Consider the following 22,099-nt stretch of genomic DNA (forward strand, 5'->3'; position numbering starts at 1 on the left):
AGTATTTCACATGTGTATCACCATTATATTCATTTTGTGCATTTGAAGACATCAAGAAAATTTTGTGTGCGTCCCAAACAACTATCATTTTGTCGTTTAAGGCATCAGCGTCCTCAAAGGTGTTTCTGGAGATATCCAACGAATGCGGTAACACTACATGTCTCTCAACATTAAGCTTTTTAATTTCCATGACACAAAGACCTTGCTCATCCAACTTCCAACCATGACAAATTCGTTCTACTTGAAATAAAATCCCCTCTGCAACTTCTTCCCCTTCATCGTTCCTCAGTGAGATGAACTGGCCAACTTTACATTGCACAAATTTCACGGGTGCTCGATGACTAGAGGGAGGAGTAACCTCAAGACCTCTCAATGCTCCATGAAAATCCTCACCACCGTTGCTCTCTAGCGACTCATGGAAGGAACCCATGACTGGAGAAGACCTTGTTCATGAGCTAACTTGGATTTTGAATCATCTAGTCTATTATAAATTACATTAAACATTGTCATAAACCGTATAAAGAGAATCTTTATTGATATAATTCATATATATGTCTAGAATACAAAGAGTTGGTTAAAATTTGGAAAGCTAAAAAAAATGGCCTAGAGGTTTTTAGGGCATATTTTCCTATCAAATTTGCCTAGAATTAGGTAGAAATTTATTGGAATCATCAGTTTCATATGTTAACTGTGCATAATCTAAATACCTAAAAGATTTTTCAGAGTGTTATTCATTTTCACATTAAAAAACTACCGATTTAAATAAAAGGACACAACTTACCAAAAAATGTTTTGCCCAAGTCCAACCAAAAACTCCAAAGCATATAAATCAAATAATCGTAAAAAGCATAAAGTTACCAATTATAAGCAACAAAAAGTCACCAAACCACCTTTTTGGACCGGTGAGAAAGAAATATGCTTATAAAAGAGGATGGTTACCCCCACAGTAGCTTTCAAAAGTAATGAAATCTCTCGAGCTAGATTTTTGTTCCTTATTTTTCTGGACTCTAACCTGGGTCCGGGTCTATGTTTTAAATGTAGGTTATTAACTTCACATAATCTGACTTCAGTTTCTCATATTTGTTTCATAAAACCAAACAAATCCATTTTATTATATTATTTTTCTTAAGATAGTGAAAAAATGTGTCATAACTCATTTGTTAAACAGGTAGTGGACACAACCTTAACTGACTACTATTCGCGAATGCAACACACTCCATAGAATGACTCCTATTTGGGAATGCAACACACTACCTTTTATATTCTTAACCATTATTTAAAATGGTAATTATAATTTGAAAATAAATGACCCATGGATGTACACCAATTGATTTGTGTGGGGTTTAGTTCATGTCACAAGTTTAAATCTCATAGGGAGGGGTTGAGGAATGGAAGCCACTTTGGGGGAATAAAACTTCTCAAGGAGAAACTTCTTAGAGGCACATTTTACAATTCATAAGAGAGATGTGTAAGTCCTTCCATGCTCTAATTCAAGTTGACACATCTATTTTAAAATAAAAAATAAAATATACACAAAATTAAAAAACAATATAGTCTATAACAAAAATAGAAATGAATATACATATTTAGTTAGTTTTAATTAAAAGTATTATAAAATATATTATCTAAACATGTTATGTTTTGGAGCTTTTGGTTTGAAATTGATGATTTTTTTTTGCCAAATCTTAATTTTGTTGTTTAAAATGAGTTTTTAACTACATATATGGAAATTGAAAAGATGAATAAGACTCTTAACAGGGAGGATGGATGGAAGTTAAGTAGTCGTGGATTCCTTCTCTTGTTCTTAACCCCGTGACCCTGCCTCTGTTGGTTAATGTGTCATGTTCTTTGTCTTTTAATTGTTTTGTTTTATTTTTTATTATATTATATATATATATATATATATAAACAACTTGTAAAAATGTCCTAATTTCTTAAAATTAATTTCATATTCAATTTTAAACTAATATAGTTTATTTATAGAAATTATTTATATCACATTTAAGCGAATAGTAATATTATTATTAATATTAAGATATTATTATATATTTTTATTATATTAAATAACATAATATTAATATTAATTAATTAATTAGTTAATTTCCAAAAGTTAAATATAACTATTGATAAAGTCAATTTTTATCCCTTAACACTTTTTGTCATTAATTATTATTGTGAACGTTGAATACTGACCGTTGCATCTGAGATATAATTTAGTAATCTGTTGATCTTGTTCCTCAGCTTGGTCTTGATGATGAACCTAGATTGAGGTTCGAAATGTGTCGACCAATAATCCTTCATGTGATTTTTTAGAATATCTTAATCATTACATATATGGATTCAACACCCTACCCCTCACACACTCATTGTGGAAAGTTTACAACTCAAATTTATAATTCCAAGAAATTCCTACCCAAATTAATTTTTTCACTTAAATATTAATACAATTTTACATCAATAAAAAAAATCCTAATATTTAACTTGTAAATATTTCAATATTTCCCTTATAAATATTTTAATACAAGATTTAAAATTACTAATGTGATTGTCATTATGGTCGTGATAATTGTTATTTTACTTGTTATGGGGATAGCCACATCCCATGTCATGTTGTTGGTATCATCTCAACTCGTATTAGCAGGTTTCATATTAAAAAATACCTGCAAAACAGTCTTTTAAGCAATTGTGTTTGTTTTCTTTATGCATCCCTTTGATGTTGGTAACTGATGCATTGTTGATGGTATTCAGGTAAGGGATGAAAGCTAGGAGTAGTCAACATTGTCATTGTTTAGTTTGCCGCAATCATTTCTTCTTTATGGTCATGTTGTAGAAGAACTCATCTTCCTTAATTTGATTTCTGCTACTGAATTGCAAATGATTGTAAAAGAAATGAACATTCTCACAAAAATTTATCCAAACTCAGTATTAGCAAAGAACAAACAACTAAAAACAATCAATAAATCATTTCCAATATATTATTTGAATGAGTTAAACTACAATAACCATTAAAAACTTCTTATATGCTACTCTTTCCTATACTACCCCTTATAGCATTTCCCTATAATACAATCACTAATTATATAATTTTAAAATCATATTTTTCTTCGAAATAAATTAACTATACCAAAACTTAATGTCAATGCCTCTCTACGTTTACCCCGAAAATGTTAATGTCTCTCTACGTTTACCTCGAAACATCCCTCCATAGTCCAATTTCAAAGTAGATTCTTATCCAAACTTGATGCTAATGTCTCTCTACGTTTACCTAGAAACTTCTATTAGATCTTCGAGACATTATGGCACACAAGTAGGCCCCACGCGATCACATCTTACATGAACATGAAGTTAGAGGATAAGATATTTAAATGTAGGAGCCTCCAGAAAACTCTAGAGCTTATTCCCATGCGTTCACTATGGAGCCTCTTCTGGAACATTCTCCTACCGTTCTCTCTCTATATAATGCTTTTGCCTACGGCCATTTTTCTCAGGAAATTGTAGCTTATTGCATTTGATTGTGAGGTAATACTTAGATCTTAGAGGTAAACGTTCGCGACAGGTTTTCTGGTCTCTTTAGACTTGTACAATTTAAAGGTATTGAAATAATTTGGATTCTGCTATTCACGGGACTAGAAAAGTGTGTCAATTTTCTGTTAATTTTGTTTCAATACTGTAGGAATGAAATCGCTTGGATTTTGCTATTTACAGGTTTAGGAAAATGTGTCAATTTTTGTATTAATTTATTTTTCGACGCTGTATTTCCCACAGGTCCGGCTTAGTTCTGTGAAAATGGCTTGCACTCTGTTTAATATGTACATGCCTGCAACTTCTTCTACTTGTTCGACTTCAATATCTGGCAGAAATGGATCTTTGTTTCCCTGTGAAAAGCGAATGTGGTCCAAGGTGGGGTTGAGTTGTCGTTCCAATCAGCAGCAGGCAAAGGGGGTTGATGTGAGAGCAGAAAGCAGTAAGGAAGGCGCCCTACAGGTGGATAATACTAGAACCAGAAAAGTAGCGGACCAGAGGCCCAGGGCCGTTGAAAGAGCGACGGAAATTTCACCTTTAGGTAAGCTTCTCAAAGACAAATCTTTAACCCTAATTACGTCTTCATCGGGCCTGAGTTCTAACTAGTCATACAATTTACAAATGGACAGGTCTTGTGGATCCATTTTCGCCGACGAAGACAATGAGACAGATGCTTGATACGATGGACCGGCTTTTCGATGATGCTTTCATGTTTCCAACTTCTTCACGGGGGGTTTCCAGAGATAACCAGTTGCCAGTTCGAACCCCGTGGGACATTATGGAAAACGAGAAAGAATTCAAGATGAGATTCGACATGCCGGGACTATCAAAGGAGGATGTGAAGGTCTCTGTGGAGGATGGGGTTCTGGTGATCAAAGGAGGTCACAAGAAAGAAGAGAGGGAAAAGGATTCGTGGTCAGCAAGAAGTTACAGCAGCTACAATACGCGCCTGGCGTTGCCTGAAAACTGTGAAATGGACAAAATAAAGGCGGAACTGAAAAATGGTGTCCTCAATATAACCATTCCCAAGGGCAAGGTACAGCCCAAGATTATGGATGTTAATGTTGAGTGAGAGAGGTTCAACTTGACACACACAACACCCGACTTCCCAAAGGGGATGCCTCTATCTGTGTAATTTGGCCTCTGTTTTGCTCGGTTACTGAGTATATGGCCGGGGTTTTTGTAATTTGGCATCTGCCATTTATTGCTGAGAAATAATAAATGTTCAATTTTTCATTCGCTTGATCGTTTAAATATATTGGCTAACCGGAGCCTCTTTGGAATGTTTAGTTCCGGTTAGCCTCTTTGGAATGTTTAGTTCTATGAGACTGTCTTTCTATATTGAATGATCAATTATTTAAGCATGTCTAATCTGCTTAGTGTAGCCTGCTTATAATGATGTTTATTTTGATTATTTGTAAGATCTTTTTCTAATTTGAGGAAGCCAAAAAGGTAATTTTATATTGGGCCAAAATGTATGGACAAAGGGTGTGCATCCAATCGAGAAAAAAAATGCCATGGAATAGCCAGTGAATAAAGAGAAATATATGATGCTACCGAATGACAAACGAGTAATTTCAAAATTCCACAAAGAAAAGTAGTTGCTACGGAATGGCAAATGAATTAGAAAGGAATTCTGGTAACTTCATCAATTTGGTTGACTTAGGTAAATGTTTTGATGAATTTGGTTGAAAGGGTGGTTGAAAACATATTTTTTTAAGGTGTTATGTGAGGAAGGTAGGTAAATGTTTTGATGAATTTGGTTGAAAGGGTGGTTGAAAACATATTTTTTTTAGGTGTTATGTGAGGAAGGTCAAAAATCTCAAGTGAAGGCTAATGACAAGTCTACCAAAGTTCTCGGTATGAAAATCAAGGCCCAAGAAAAATGTGTATTAATAACCACATTATTTATCCAATTGATTTATCGTGGGTGTGAGGGCAATCTGGGTATCAGGTTTTCTACTTCGTGTAGTTCTGACATTCTTTTTCCGTTTGCAGCTTTGCCAACCTCCACGCTACAGAATGAAAGTGGAAGAAGTAAATCTCTATAGCAGAATAAATGAGGATTTCTATGTCCTGAAGTTGTGAAATGATTTCGAAAGAGCAAGGTGGTAAGATTGGTTTTTGGTTGGATTGCCAAAATTCATGGTTTTCAAAAGAATCACTAGTCCTTTGATCAATCATTTTTCTTTGACAGATTTTAACATTTTCGATATGTGAATGATGCTTTGATCAATCATTTTCTTTGGGGATAGATTTCACATTTTTTCTTGTTATCTTACTATTCATTAAGAGAATGAGTCAAAATAAATCAATTTTCTCTGGCTTCTCTTTCAAAAAAACATGTAGAATAAATCAAAATAATTCAATTTTCAAAAAAACATGTAGAGTAAATCAAAATAATTCAATTTTCAAAAAAACATGTAGAATAAATCAAAATAATTCAATTTTCTCGGGCTTCTCTTAAAAAACCTACGTATAAAATAAATCAATTTTCTTTAAATAAAAGAGAAAATCTAATGGAATTGAATCTCAGGGACAGAAATTTTTTCTATTATTTTTTGAAACGAAACACGCAATGAAAACACAAGAAACGGACACATCTTGCCAAAAATAAAAGGAAAGTATGATTTAAATAAAAAGACACATTTTACCCCAAAAAAATTGTTTTGCCCAAAAAATGTTTTGCCCAAAGTCCAAAACAAAAACTCTAAAACATATTTTTTTTCCTAAGTCCAACAAAAAAAACTCCAAAACATATAAATCAAATAATTATAAAAAGCATAAAGTTACCCATTATAAGCAGCAAAAAGTCACCAAACCACCTTTTTGGACCGGTGAGAAGAATTATGCTTATAAAAGAGGATGGTTACCCCCGCAGTAGCTTTCAAAAGTAATAGTCACCAAACCACCTTTTTGGACCGGTGAGAAGAATTATGCTTATAAAAGAGGATGGTTACCCCCGCAGTAGCTTTCAAAAGTAATGAAATCTCTCGAGCTAGATTTTCGTTCCTTTAATTTTTGGACTCTAACCTAGGCCTTGGTCTATGTTTTAAATATAGGTTATTAACTTCACATAATCTGACTTCAGTTTCTCAAATTTGTTTCATAAAACCAAACAAATCCATTTTATTATATTATTTTTCTTAAGATAGTGAAAAAATGGGTCATAACTCATTTGTTAAACAGGGAGTGGACACAACCATACCTGACTACTATTCGCGAATGCAGCACACTACTTGGAATGACTTTTATCTAGGAATGCACCCACTATCTTTTATATCTTAACCATTATTTAAAATGGTAATTATAATTTGAAAATAAATGACTTATGGGTGTACAATTGATTTGTGTGGGGTTTAGTTCATGTCACAAGCTTAAACTTTATAGGGAAAGGTTGAGGAATGGAAGCCACTTTGGAGGAATAAAACTTCTCAGGGGGAAACATTTTAGGGGCACAATTTAAAATTCATAAGAGAGATGTGTGAGTCCTTCCATGCTTTAATTCAAGTTGACACATCTATTTTAAAATAAAAAATAAAATATACACAAAATTAAAAAACAATGTAATTTATAATAAAAATAAAAATGAATAAACATATTTGGTTAGTTTTAATTAAAAGTATTATAAAATATATTATCTAAACATATTATGTTTTGGAATTTTTGGTTTGAAATTGATGATTTTTTTTTGCCAAATTTTAATTTTGTTGTTTAAAATGAGTTTTTAACTACATACATGGAAATTGAAAAGATGAATAAGACTCTTAACAGGGACCATGGAGGAAGTTAAGTAGTTGTGGATTGCTTCTCTTGTTGTTAACCTTGTGACCCTGCCTCTGTTGGTTGATGTGTCTTGTTCTTTTTCTTTTAATTGTTTTGTTTTATTTTTAATTTATTATATATATATATATATAGAGATAAACAATTTGTAAAAATGTCTTAATTTTTTAAATTTAATTTTATATTCAATTTAAAACTAATATAGGTTATTTATAAAAATTATCTGTATCACATTTAAGTGAATAATAATATTATTATTAATATTAAGATATTATTATATATTTTTATTATATTAAATAAAATAATAATAATTAGTTAATTTCCAAAAGTTAAATATAACTATTGATTAAGTCAATTTTTATCCCTTAACACTCTTTGTCATTAATTATTCTTGTGAACGTTGAATACTGACGGTTGCATCTAAGATATAATTTAGCAATCTATTGATCTTGTTCTTCAGTGATGATGAACCTAGATTGAGGTTTGAAATGCGTCGACCAATAATCCTTCATGTGATTTTTTAGAAGATCTTAATCATTACATATATGGATTCAGCACCCTACCCCTCAGACACTCATTGTGGAAAGTTTACAACTCAAATTTATAATTCCAATAAATTCCTACCCAAATTAGATCGGAATTTTTTTCACTTAAATATTAATACAATTTTACATCAACAAAAAAAAATTTCTAATATTTAACTTGTAAATATTTCAATATTTCCCTTATAAATATTTTAATACAAGACTTAAAATTATTAATGTGATTGTCACTATAGTCGTGATAATTGTTATTTTACTTGTTATGGGGATTGCCACATCCCATGTCATGTTGTTGGTATCATCTCAGCTCGTATTAGCAGGGTTCATATTCAAAAATACCTGCAAAACAGTTTTTTAAGCAATTGTGTTCATTTTCTCTATGCATCCCTTTGATGTTGGTAATTGATGCATTGTTGATGGTATTCAGGTAAGGGATGAAGGCTAGAAGTAGTCAACATTGTCATTGTTTAGTTTGCCACAATCATTTCTTTCTTATGGTCATGTTGTAGAAGAACTCATCTTCTTCATTTTGATTTCTGCGACTGAATTGCAAATGATTGTAGAAGAAATGAACATCCTCACAAAATTTTTATCCAAACTCAGTACTAGCAGAGAACAAACTATTGGAAGAAACTAAGTAATTCCAACTACTCGCTACCAATGTTCAACAGCAATTTAAATGCTGATTCTAGAAATCGTTGAAAACAGGTAAGCTTCTCCAGGAAGCCACCGTCTGAATTGATCTCTAGAAACTTCTCCAGCGTGTACATATACCTGTTAATCGATGAATAGATGTATGTTTTGTGTTCAGTGCTTGTGTGTTGTGTTCAAGAGCTATGTGCCTCTGATCTCTGTCTTGGTATCAGAGCGGTTGTGAGGTCGAGAGCTGTGTGAGGCTCGGTGTTGTGTATAAGGGGGTGAGATATCGCTGTGTGTTGCAGAAGAGCAGTGAGCTGCGTACTGTGAGCTGTTTATCCGTTAAACGTTTCATTTTTAGTAAGGCCTTTTGTGAATTCTTTTGAGGATTTTTTGTTCCTGTTTTTTTGCCGTCGACTACTATGCAAATATTTGAGCAAGAAATAGATATTGTAATGTATGAGTGCTTGCAACTAGACTTGTTTTGAATGCAGGGGTTCGAAAGTGGTAATTTTCAGGGGAAGATGCTGAAAGCTTCTTGTGTTTGTTGGACTCTCTCGTAGTTCGTGAGGTGTACATCTTAATGTACGAGTGTCAGCCGCAACCAGAGGTGGAAAGTTGTGCGCATAAGGAGGCCGAGCTTGGCATACGTTTGTGTGGAGACACTGTCTGTGGTGCTGTGAATGATTATTGCTAAAAAGTTGGAAGACCTGTGTGGAAGAGTCATACCAGTGTTGCTGAGTTCGTGTGGTTGCAGATCCGTGGTAAGCTGTGTGTAGAAAAGAAACCTTCGAAGGTATGAAGGAGAAGACCTCTCCAAATATTGAAACCTCTTCGTCGCTCAATTCTGCGTTGGATATAAAAGACACAATTTAGAAAGTATTATGATATTTTTAAAGGGGTTCAAATGGGAAAATTGATTTTAAAAGATTTGCTTTATTTCAAGTGTTGAGACTAAATTTAGAAAGGGGATGCTTATTTTTAATGAGAAGATTATAATGGAGTAATAAGGTATTTAGTAATGTGGTGAAAAGTTTTCTAACATTTAGTGAAATTTGGTGCATTTGGATTTGGAGGCATTTTGGTGATTGGATAAAGTTTTTTTTTTTCATTATGGCAAAATTATTGCTTGATACTTATATGAATGAATCTACCAAACTTGATGGAGAAAATTATGTGAATTGGAAGTTCAAGTTAATGACTATTTTAGAAGGAAATAATTTGTGGTCCATTGTGAGTGGGGATGAGCCCAAACCCACTGTTGCAGGTTCTATTCCAGATTGGGAGAGAAGGGAGACAAAAGCAAAGGTGTTGCTACGTATGTCCGTAAAGGACAACATTATTCCTCACATCAGAGATTGCAAGACATCAAAAAAACATGGGATATGCTGAAGAGTTTGTATGAAACAACAAATACAAATCAGATCTTGTTTTTGAAGACTAAGCTTTTATCTCTAAAAATGGAAGTAAATGAAAGTATAAGCAATTTCATGTCTCGTGTCAAAGATTTAAGTGATAAGTTAGGAGATATTGGTGAAAAGGTGTCTAATACTGACTTAGCCACCATCATATTAAATGGCTTAGTGCAAGATTATCAAATTTTTGTTTCAAGTCTTGCAACTAGAGAGAAACCCCCTTCATTTGATGAATTGACAGGAATTCTTCTACAAGAGGAGGAGAGGATGAATAGTTTTAATTTGGGCTCTAGCAGTTCAGATTTGGCATTGGTGGCCAAGGGAAAATATCCATACAGAGGCAAGCCATGGGACAAGAACAAAGGAGGCAAGTTTCAAGCAAAACAAAAAGGTATGACACAGTCTAAATTTCCAAAGAGAAATGATGAGTGTTATTATTGTGGAAAACTTGGGCATCATTCTAAAGATTGTTATAAAATGAAATATAATGAGTCTAGGCAAAGAAACAAAAGGCATAATGGAAATTTTGTGGACAAAGATACTTCAATCAATGATGGATTTAAAAATCTTAAATTGTTTGTTTCTGATGTTGCATTGTCTATGGAAAATGATGATAAGAATGCTTGGTTCATTGATTCTGGTGCATCACTCCATATGTCTTGTAATAAGGAGTGGTTTGATGAATATCATGAAAACATTGAAAGAACATATGTTTGCCTAGGAGATAACAGATCACTTAAAGTTCAAGGTTATGGAGTAATAGGTGTGAATTTGCCTAATGGACAAGAGAAACAAATCCATAATGTGATGTATGTTTAGATAATCTTCGGCAAAATCACATAACCAATCTTTTGGCGACGCGTTTCGAACCAACCAGTGTGGTTCATCGTCAGGACAAGTTGAAAAACCAATCCGGCTTAGCTTGTTTAAATAGAGTGTGCAGAGACTCCAACGGTTGTATTGCCAACGGCTAATTAGACCTAATGATCCTAGTCAAACCAATATTATTTTTAGAAAATAGCTAAAACGGTAAATAATATATTAAAAGGATTCATTTGTTAATTCCAATAATATATAATTTATTATTTTAAAAATTAGCTAAATCAAGTAACTTATAAATTAAAAGAATTTATTTGACTAATATAAATATTTATATAATCCATATTTATTATTTATAATGGTCATTAAATTAAATTAATAAATTATACTAGTATACTTATTATTATTTAAATACAAACAAATAGTATTACTATTATTCTTAGAATTTAGTTACATTAGGTAATTGTATATTTATTTAATAATAATTATTTAAATCCAATGGTCTAAATTAGATCTCCTCTCAAGTTTTTTAATTAAAATATTTACACAATAATCTATTATTCAATAAAATTATTAAAATTAACTATGTAATTAGGTAAATATATTATTACTTATAAGGTTTAAAAAGGGGTTTTTACTATATAAGAAATTAGTTAAAGGGAATTTCAATTCTAAAGGTAATGCCTAAATAAATGAAACCATGGAAACAAAAATCTAATCTAATTATAATCTACCCAATAGAACCATAAACTAGATGAGGTTAATACAATAATTATCCCGAAATTAATTAACACCCCATAATAATAGGACTAAACTGTACTAATACTATAGGAGGCAAGGATTAACGGGGAGAAAACCCGGGAAAAAGGGGGACCAACCGCCTAAAACAAATCTTAAGGAGGGGGAAGACAGAAACCCTAAGACTTAAAAAGGGGAATAAGGAGGCTAGGAAGACAATGCTGGGACCCAGCGACTGCTAATCTTCCAGCCATCATCCCTATTAAGATTTAATTTCAAAAAGAATTTAATTTCTGTTTCTACTATTACTGACCAAGATTTGAAAGTGGAATTTGTTAAATCATAGTGTGTAGTGAAAGACATTCAAGATAAGTACAAGGTTATTGCCACAGGAACTAGAGTTGGAGGCTTGTATAAACTGGATGTGACCAGGAAAAGTCATCAAACATTGGCATCTACAGCAATATCAACAATAGATTTATGGTATCAAAGCTATGGACATCTAAATCACAAAGATTTAATGCTACTTCAAAAGAACACTATGGTTGAAGGTCTTCCTGTCTTGAAGAATGATCATGTCGAATGTGAAGCATGTGTACTTGACAAGCAACATAGGGAGGAATTTCCTATACATAAAGAAAAAAGGCAAAGGGAAATACTTGAATTAATTCATACTGATGTATGTGGACCTATGCAAACTAGATCTATTGGTGGAGGATGGTATTTTCTTATTTTTGTGGATGATAGATCTATATATACATGGGTTTATTTCATAAGAAGAAAGAGTGATGTTTTTGAGTACTTTAAAGAATTTAAGAATATGGTAGAAAAACAAACTGGTAATTACATCAAAATTTTGAGATCTGATTAAGAGGGAGAATTCAAATCAAGAGAATTTAATCAAATATTGTAAAAGAAATGGGATTCAGCGACAATTTACAGTGCCACATACACCTCAGCAAAATGCAGTTTCTGAGAGGAAAAACAGAATACTAGTTGAATGTGCACGTAGTATGCTTCAAGGTAAAAATATCTCTAATGTTTTTTGGGCTAAAGCCATTAATACTGCTGTTTATTTGAAAAATAGGAGTCCAACCAAAAGTTTAGAGCTTAAAACACCTTTTGAAGCATTTTATGGGTACAAACCAAAAGTGAGTCATTTAAGAGTTTTTGGTTGCAAGGCATTTGCTCATATTCCAAAAGATGAAAGAAGAATATTTGATGCAAAGTCAATTAAGTGCATATTTATTGGTTATTGTGATGATCAGAAAGCATACAATTTGTTTGATCCTAGTGCTCATAGACTGCTTGCAAGTAGGGATGTGGTGTTTCATGAGAATACAAATGAAGGTGATAAAATAAATAATACTAGTGTGTGGCATGATATTGATGATTATGTCAAAACAGATACAAGTGTTGAACAAGAACATGAACAAGCACAGGAACAGAGATAAGTTGAAGAGCAAGGAGCATCAAGCAATCATGATACTCCAAGAAGAGGAGAGGGGACTCCACAAAAAAGAAAGAAAGATGAAAGCAGTAAAACTCCAAAAAGGTCATCATGTCAAAGTCAGGTACCTGTAAAGTATAAAGATTATGCATTAATGTCTCAGGTTATGAATGTTGTAGAACCTTCAAGCTATGATGAAGCTAAAGAATATGAAGAATGGAGAAATGCAATGAATGAAGAATATAACTCTATAATGAAGAATGACACATGGGAATTAACAGAATTGCCTAAAAACAAAGTTCCCATAGGATGCAAATGGCTTTATAAATCTAAATTTAATGCTGATGGAAATATTGATAAACATAAAGCTAGATTGGTTGCAAAAGGATATTCACAAAAGGAGAGAACTGATTATGAAAATATTTTTGCACCTGTAGCTAAGTTGAACACAATTAGAATCATGATTGCATTAGCTACAAAATATAATTGGAAAATGCATCAGTTAGATGTCAAATCTGCATTTTTGAATAGTGAGTTGAAAGAAGAAGTTTATTTAGTTCAGCCTGAAGGGTTTGTAAAACAAGGACATGAGTATTTGGTTTGCAGGTTAAAGAAAGCTTTATATGGCTTGAAACAAGCACCAAGCTCACGGTATGTGAAAATTGTTTCTTTCTTTTATGAGAAAGGTTTTATGAGAAGCAAGAATGATCCTAACTTATACATCAAGGAAGATGAAGACAAGAATGTTGCTTTAATATCTGTATATGTTGATAATTTAATCATAACAAGAAATGCATGCAAGTTGATTGAAAAAATTAAAAATCAATTGTCACATGTATTTGAGATGAAGGATCTTGGTGAATTGCATTATTGTTTAGGTCTTGAAGTTTGGAGGGAACCTGGTAAGACACTGATCACACAAAGCAAATATACAAGGGAAATCCTTAAAAGATTCAATATGATTTAATGCAAGGCAATATCTACTCCTTTAGAACATAATGTCAAATTGTGCAGTGATGATGGAACCAAAGAGGTGAATGGAACTATGTACCGTCAACTGGTGGGAAGTCTGAACTATCTCACCACTATCAGGCCAGATATAGCATATTTTGTCAGCATACTCAGTTAGTTCATGGCTAAGCCTTGTGAAAGCCATTGGAAAGCAACAAAGAAAGTCCTTCGATATTTGAAAGGAACACTTAATTTTGGTATTATGTATACTGATGAATTTGATGTTGAATTGGCAGGTTATTCTAATTCTCACTGGGCTGGAAATCTAGATGACAAGAAATCTACCATTGGATACGTGTTCAATATTGGTTCAGGACCAATATCATGGAGCAGTAAGAAACAACCAACTATTTCATTGTCATCCACTGAAGCTGAGTATAAAGCATTATGCAGTACTACCTGTGAAGCAATATGGCTTAGGAGGATACTTGAAGATGTTGGAGAAACAGAACAAGCACCTACAGTAATCAGATGTGACAATCAAAGCACTATCAAATTGGAAAACAATCCTATATATCATGCAATGACAAAACACATTGAGACACAACATCATTCTGTAAGAGAAAAATTGCAACCAAAAGAAATTGACTTATCATATTGTAGCACAAAATGAAAATGTGGTTGACATATTCACCAAGCCTCTTGGAAAGGCTAAATTTGAAATGTGTAGAAGTAAGTTGTGCATTAAAGAAAATCCAAATTATGTTATAAGCCTAGTTGAGACTTAGACCAGCAGGCATGACAATTAAGAGTATAGTGTTTTGTTTATTGTATGTAGTTGGAATTAAGGGGGAGTGTTGGAAGAAACTAAGTAATTCCAACTACCCGCTACCAATGTTCAACAGCGATTTAAATTCTGATTCTAGAAATCGTTGAAAATAGGCAAGTTTCTCCAGGGAGCCACCGCCTGAATTGATCTCTAGGAACTTCTCCAGCGTGTATATATACTTGTTAATCGATGAATGGATGTATGTTTTGTGTTCAGTACTTGTGTGTTGTGTTCAAGCACTGTGCGCCTCTGATCTCTGTCTCAAACATGTAACAACAATCAATAAATCATTTCCAATATACTATTTGAATGAGTTAAACTACAACAACCACTAAAAACTTATTTCTTATATGCTACTCTTTCCTATACTACCCCTTAATAGCATTTCCCTGTAATACAATCACTAATTATATAATTTTAAAATCATATTTTTTTTTCAAAATAAATTAACTATACCAAAACTTAACTTAATGTTAATGCCTCTCTACGTTTACCTCGAAACACCCTTCCATAGTCCAATAGTCCAATTTCAAAGTAGATTCCTATCAAAACTTGATGCTATTGTCTCTCTACGTTTACCTGGAAACTTCTATTTGATCTTCGAGGCAACAAACATTATGGCACACAAGTAGGCCCCATGCGATCACATCTTACATGAACATGAAGTTAGAAGATAAGATATTTAAATATAGGAGCCTCCAGAAAACTCTAGAGCTTATTCCCATGCGTTCACTATGGAGCCTCGTCTGGAACATTCTCCTACCGTTCTCTCTGTATATAATGCTTTTGGCTACGGCCTTTTCTCTCAGGAAATTGTAGCTTATTGCATTTGATTGTGAGGTAACACTTACATCTTAGAGGTAAACATTTGCGACGGGTTTTCTGGTTTCTTTAGAGTTGTACAATTTAAAGGTATTGAAATAACTTGGATTCTGCTGTTCACAGGACTAGAAAAGTGTGTCAATTTTCTGTTAATTTTGTTTCAATTCTGTAGGAATGAAATCGCTTGGATTTTGCTATTTACAAGTTTAGGAAAATGTGTCAATTTTTGCATTAATTTATTTTTCGACGCTGTATTTCCCACAGGTCCGGCTTGGTTCTGTGAAAAATGGCTTGCACTCTGTTTAATATGTACATGCCTGCAACTTCTTCTACCTGTTCGACTTCAATATCTGGCAGAAATGAATCTTTGTTTCCCTGTGAAAAGCGAATGTGGTCCAAGGTGGGGTTGAGTTGTAGTTCCAATAAGCAGCGGGCAAAGGGGGTTGATGTGAGAGCAGAAAGCAGTAAGGAAGGCGCCCTACAGGTGGATAATACTAGAACCAGAAAAGTAGCGGACCAGAGGCCCAGGGCCGTTGAAAGGGCGACGGAAATTTCACCTTTAGGTAAGCTTCTCACAGACAAATCTTTAACCCTAATTCCGTCTTCATCGGGCTTGAGTTCTAACTAGTCATACAATTTACAAATGGACAGGTCTTGTGGATCCATTTTCGCCGACGAAGACAATGAGACAGATGCTTGATACGATGGACCGGCTTTTCGATGATGCCTTCATGTTTCCGACTTCTTCACGGGGGGTTTCCAGAGATAACCAGTTGCCAGTTCGAACCCCGTGGGACATTATGGAAAACGAGAAAGAATTCAAGATGAGATTCGACATGCCGGGACTATCAAAGGAGGATGTGAAGGTCTCTGTGGAGGATGGGGTTCTGGTGATCAAAGGAGGCCACAAGAAAGAAGAGAGGGAAAAGGATTCGTGGTCAGCAAGAAGTTACAGCAGCTACAATACGCGCCTGGCGTTGCCTGAAAACTGTGAAATGGACAAAATAAAGGCGGAACTGAAAAATGGTGTCCTCAATATCACCATTCCCAAGGCCAAGGTAGAGCCCAAAATTATGGATGTTAATGTTGAGTGAGAGAGGTTCAACTTGACACACACAACCCCCGACTTCCTAAAGGGGATGCCTCTATCTGTGTAATTTGGCCTCTGTTTTGCTCGGTTACTGAGTATATGGCCGGGGTTTTTGTAATTTGGCCTCTGCCATTTATTGCTGAGAAATAATAAATGTTCAATTTTTCATTCGCTTGATCGTTTAAATATATTGGCTAACCGGAGCCTCTTAGGGATGTTTAGTTCCGATTAGCCTCTTTGGAATGTTTAGTTCTATGAGACTGTCTTTCTATATTGAATGATCAATTATTTAAGCATGTCTAATCTGCTTAGTGTAGCCTGCTTATAATGATGTTTATTTTGATTATTTGTAAGATCTTTTTCTAATTTGAGGAAGCCAAAAAGGTAATTTTATATTGGGCCAAAATGTATGGACAAAGGGTGTGCATCCAATCGAGAAAGAAAATGCGATGGAATAGCCAGTGAATAAAGAGAAATATATGATGCTACCGAATGACAAACGAATAATTTCAAAATTCCATACCCAATGAACAAAGAAAAGTAGTTGCTACGGAATGGCAAATGAATTAGAAAGGAATTCTAGTAACTTCATCAATTTGGTTGATTTAGGTAAATTTTTTGATGAATTTGGTTGAAAGGGTTGTTGAAAACATATTTTTTTTAGGTGTTATGTGAGGAAGGTCAAAAATCTCAAGTGAAGGCTAATGACAAGTCTACCAAAGTTCTCGGTATGAAAATCAAGGCCCAAGAAAAATATGTATTAATAACCACGTTATTTATCCAATTGATTTATTGTGGGTGTGAGGGCAATCTGGGTATCAGGTTTTCTACTTCGTGTAGTTCTGACATTCTTTTTCCGTTTGCAGCTTTGCCAACCTCCACGCTACAGAATGAAAGTGGAAGAGGTAAATCTCTATAGCAGAATAAATGAGGATTTCAATGTCCTGAAGTTGTGAAGTGATTTCGAAAGAGCAAGGTGGTAAGATTTATTTAATGGCAATTACTTTCATATCTGGGCTTGTGTGTTCCTTCAGCGGGTATTGGTTTTTGGTTGGATTGCCAAAATTCATGGTTTTCAAAAGAATCACTAGTCCTTTGATCAATCATTTTTCTTTGACAGATTTTTAACATTTTCGCTATGTGAATGATGCTTTGATCAATTATTTTCTTTGGCGTCAGATTTCACATTTTTTGTATATGAATGAGATCTTTAGAGTGTTGTGTCTTACTATTCATTAAGAGAATGAATCAAAATAAATCAATTTTCTCCGGCTTCTCTTTTAAAAAAAAAAAACACGTAAAATAAATCAAAATAATTCAATTTTCTCTGGCTTCTCTTAAAAAAACTACATATAAAATATAAATCAAATTTCTTTAAATAAAAGAGATTGAAAATTCAAATCAATTTTCTTTAAATAAAAGAGATTGAAAATTCATTAAAGGAGAATGAGACATGTATATATGCCTATTTTCTTTAAATAAAAGAGATTGAAAATTCATTAAAGAAGAATGAGACATGTATATATGCCTTTGTTAGGAAATCTAATGGAATTGAACGTTAGAGATAGAAATATTTTTTACTATTTTTTGGAAATGAAACACGCAATGAAAACACAAGGAACACAATGATTTTATAGGGAACCAGTTGCTTTGCATTAATTTAAATGAGAGAGAAATAATTACAATGTCTTGCTTCAATTTTGAAGCACACTCTTCACTTCAAATTGTTCTCTTATTTTTTGACCTGCTCTTGCCAACGCTAAGTCAATTCAAGCTTCAACGAACCTTTTATTTCTTTGTACAATCTTAAAGGAATGAAGCTCCTAAAAAAATAGGGAAATTCCGTACTTCCTTGCCAAATGCAAGGGGAATTGATCACTTGTTCAATGCAAAAACATTGTACAGTCACTCAATTAAACAATTCAAATTTCATGCATGATTGGTTTTATTTTTCGCTGATTGATTAGTTAATTGAGAGATCGATGAGTTAACAATTGTTATAATTACTTAACTAATTTTTAACTGATTCAACTAATGATTAGAGCTTAGTTAGTTGAGTTCAATTAACAATAACTAAACTAGATTGTTAAATCTTAGCAATCAACTCATGCAATAAGTATTATTGCAATCACTGCAACTAAAAAGCATCCAAAACACTGAATCAATTGTGTGTTTGAACTGAATTGTGTCCTAAGCATATGACAGCTACTAGTCTTTGCATTGTTTACTAGTTAAGTTGTGTTGATGTTGACCTATTGAGCCTCTTGCTCTACTATCAACATTGCTATGTGCTCCTAAGTATTTGACTACTCCAATTGACATTGATTTTTGTGCTATTGAATATTGTGGGCCTTTGTAGCAAGGGTAATGGTCCATGAGAAGAGTACACTACAACTAGAAGCCTAGGGTTGTTGAAAGGGTGACAAAAATTTTGCCTTTGGGTAAGCTTTTCACACAGATTTTGAGCCCTAATTCTGGCTTCATTGGGCTTGAGTTCTAATTAGTCATATAATTTACAAATTAAGTCTCGTGGATCCATTTTCGTCGATGAAGACAATGAGACATATGCTTGATATGATAAATTGGCTTTTTGACGATTCTTTCATGTTGCTGACTTCTTCATTTGGGGTTTCCAGAGATAACTAGTTACCAATTTGAACCCCATGGGACATTATGGAAAACAAGAAAGAATTCAAGATGAGATTCAACATGTCGGGATTGTGAAAGGAGGATGTGAAGGTATCTATGGAGGATGGGCTTCTAGTGATCAAAGGAGGTCACAACAAAGAAGAGAGGGAAAATGATTCGTGATCGACAAGAAGTTACAACAGCTACAATACGCGCTTGGCATTGCCTGAGAATAGTGAAATGGATAAAATAAACGCAGAACTAAAAATGGTGTTCTCAATATCACCATTCCCAAGGGCAAGGTAGAGCCCAAGATTATGGATGCTAATGTTGTTGAAATATTTAATTCTTATTTGTCTCAGTTGTGTCTTTCTAACTAGAGGAGTTTGTTCCTAGTTATGTTCTTAGTTTGGTGTGTGGTTGAGATATTTTCTCAATCAACATATTGTATGTCCAAGATAGTTTTCCTATCTTGAGACAATACTCATGTATATATGTAATATGATATTTGATTAGTGAAAGAAAAAATCGTTTTCACTATCGAGTTTTATCGTGGTATAAGAGCTTTTGAGGGCCTAGCTCTTCTTGGGCTTGGCCCGTCTTGGGTTAAGGAAATAAGTGAGTATATTTTGTAGTTTTTGTTTGTCCATCAACACATACTTGTGGAGTTTTGGCAGGCGTCGTGTGTGCATGTGATGATGAATTGGAAACAATGAACCAGGTATACATACTATCCACTACCTCGATGACCAGCTTGTCGCAATACAAGAGTTGTTGGCTTTTCTTCGTCGCCATCCACCAGCTGGTTGGCATTTGAACGCTGCCACCTATGAGTAGTTGGGCTCTGTCACAGTTGGGCTCCTTGCTAAAATATTAGCAACACAACCAATGGTTTAATACAAGAAAGAAGAAGGAAACAATGTAAAAGGAGTTGTGGGTAGCAATATCGTTTGAGGAGATTCGTAGAGAGACCAGGCTCGGTTGAAGTTGTTGGAGGAGATTTGTCTGAGGAGATCTGTCCGAGCAGTGAAGGAGTCGTGGTTGGTTCTGCCATGAACCAAATCTGTGGGTGTTCGTGCCTAATTTGTGGCTCTACTAATAAGGCCAATTAGTGGTGAGAATGGTCGGTGGTAGATCTGTGAGTCTGTTGATCGAGGTCGTGGTGAAAGCCATCTAGACCCGCTGTGGTGTGGATCGATTATGCCCGTTCATGGTGGCTGTGTTGGATCAGGCATTTGGGCACTATTGATTTTTTGTGACGTGGTTGCTTCTCAAAAGGGTTTGGCGACTAGTGAGGTTCTGGATCCGAGGGAGTAGGTTACTGGGACCTCCTTTGATGACCTTTACACATAGGACCTTTTGTGTTTCGAGCCATGGTATCTCGCTGCGCGTCCAATGTTGAAGGGACCATTCTCACCGTTGTTCAGATGGAAGCACCTCTTTATATTTTTGGTTCTCTAAGTTCCTTCAAGCGTTGTGCAGTTAGCTTTGTTGCAATAATTGTTCTATTTTTTGTTTTCTAAGCATTCAACGCTCTGTGTGTTGGAGCTGCGAGATGAAGTTGCATGTTGGTGTGCTGCATGGAGCATGGGGTCTGCGGTGTGCGGAGGTCGTTGCACGAGCAGTGGTGTAAGGACCTGCAGTCCTTGACACGCGCTTTGGCATGAACTGCGATGACAAACAAAGAAAGGACGAGCTCAGACCTACAATGTGAAGATGTTATGTTATAATGCAATGCGTAGGAGGAGAGAGCGATTGTAAGGACCTGCAGTCCTTATGCGTGCATTCTCGCTGAAGTACGAATTCAACATAAGCATGAGAAGGTGTTATGAGTTTATGGAAGGTTGGGTGAACAATTTATATATGCATGGGAGTGTAATGGAACACCCACGGGCCAACCAGCGAACAAAGTAAGACCGACCTTACTTGGGAGCGTTTAAGGGAACGCTGACTTGAGTTTTGAAGCATTCGCAATGAAGGTTGAGGGCATGGGCAGGGCGGCTGGGTAGCCACGACCTTGCCTGCCGCTCATATATATTGGAGGTGCGTTGGAGCTCATTCAACCATCGCACCATCGCTCAACCATTAAGAACTCGCTCATCATGTGAAGAAAAGGCACAGGTCTAGTGTGGACGCAGCGAAGAAGAGGAAGGCGTAGATTTGGATGATGTGCCCACTCTTGGGCAAGGCCGCACAGAGATAGCGTGTTTCTTGGTTTTGGGTGAGGGCGCGGGTAGAGGTCGCCCGTCGGTTGGAGAAGGGTGTGCACGGGTGTGGCGGCCGGGTTGTGCGAAGGAGCGCCCGACGGTGAACAAGGGCATGGGCGCCCGGTTTGTGTGATGACTTGGCACGGGTTCTTGAGTGACTCGGGTGAGTGCCCACCCGTCGTGCAAGTGTGCAGGGAGTGACTTTTGGTGAAGTGTTGAGATTGTGAGTGGAGGTATGACTCGTGCGGAGGCCCCCGTGTATGGCGACTTGGTTACAACGAGGTGCGCCCAAGTTGGGCAAACAACACGATCGTGCGACGAGGTAAACAAAGGGTGGGTGAATCATGCAACGACCGTGCGGAGGCGCCGACGAGCTGGGCAACCGAGTTTGCCGAAGTTGAAAATTGGATAAGTGTAAATTTGGGGTTTCCCAAGATTTAACTTGTACTTGTAAAAGAAGACTATATATATTGATTCAGGGAGACTTATATTGTAGGGAGTTGCCCCTCCTTTTATACTGTTGTGCATTTCTCTTGTATAATGTTGTTTATGTGAATGTTATGGGCTTTCACTTGTATAAAAGAACACATTAATAATACTTGGTTGCGAAACACAAACTAAGTAGGATAAGTGGAATGTTAGGCATAGTTTACAATCGTTAGTATTC

General features: G+C 35.0%; 2 protein-coding genes across 4 annotated transcripts; both read left to right on the forward strand.

Annotated features, from left to right (window-relative positions):
• The first annotated feature begins 3,443 nt into the window (after positions 1-3,443).
• On the forward strand, positions 3,444-4,758 carry LOC149221446 (small heat shock protein, chloroplastic-like). The gene is made up of 3 exons (XM_089385116.1): positions 3,444-3,591; positions 3,766-4,063; positions 4,152-4,758. Exons 2-3 carry the CDS (start codon positions 3,787-3,789, stop codon positions 4,592-4,594), a joined length of 720 nt encoding a protein of 239 aa, XP_089241242.1. The 5' UTR covers positions 3,444-3,591; positions 3,766-3,786; the 3' UTR covers positions 4,595-4,758.
• Positions 4,759-15,414: 10,656 nt separating this feature from the next.
• LOC149221447 (small heat shock protein, chloroplastic-like) lies at positions 15,415-16,765 on the forward strand. 3 transcript variants are annotated; one of them, XM_089385118.1, is made up of 3 exons: positions 15,415-15,545; positions 15,772-16,070; positions 16,159-16,765. In XM_089385118.1, exons 2-3 carry the CDS (start codon positions 15,794-15,796, stop codon positions 16,599-16,601), a joined length of 720 nt encoding a protein of 239 aa, XP_089241244.1. In that variant the 5' UTR covers positions 15,415-15,545; positions 15,772-15,793; the 3' UTR covers positions 16,602-16,765. The 3 variants fall into 3 exon arrangements, with proteins under 3 accessions (XP_089241244.1, XP_089241245.1, XP_089241243.1); XM_089385119.1 differs by having other exon boundaries at positions 15,432-15,525; XM_089385117.1 differs by having other exon boundaries at positions 15,442-15,597.
• Positions 16,766-22,099: the final 5,334 nt, after the last annotated feature.

The sequence above is a fragment of the Pinus tabuliformis genome, chromosome Q, assembly GCF_031772625.1.
Source record: "Pinus tabuliformis cultivar Carrire ecotype Pingquan chromosome Q, CPIR1, whole genome shotgun sequence".
Classification (NCBI taxonomy): domain Eukaryota; kingdom Viridiplantae; phylum Streptophyta; class Pinopsida; order Pinales; family Pinaceae; genus Pinus; species Pinus tabuliformis.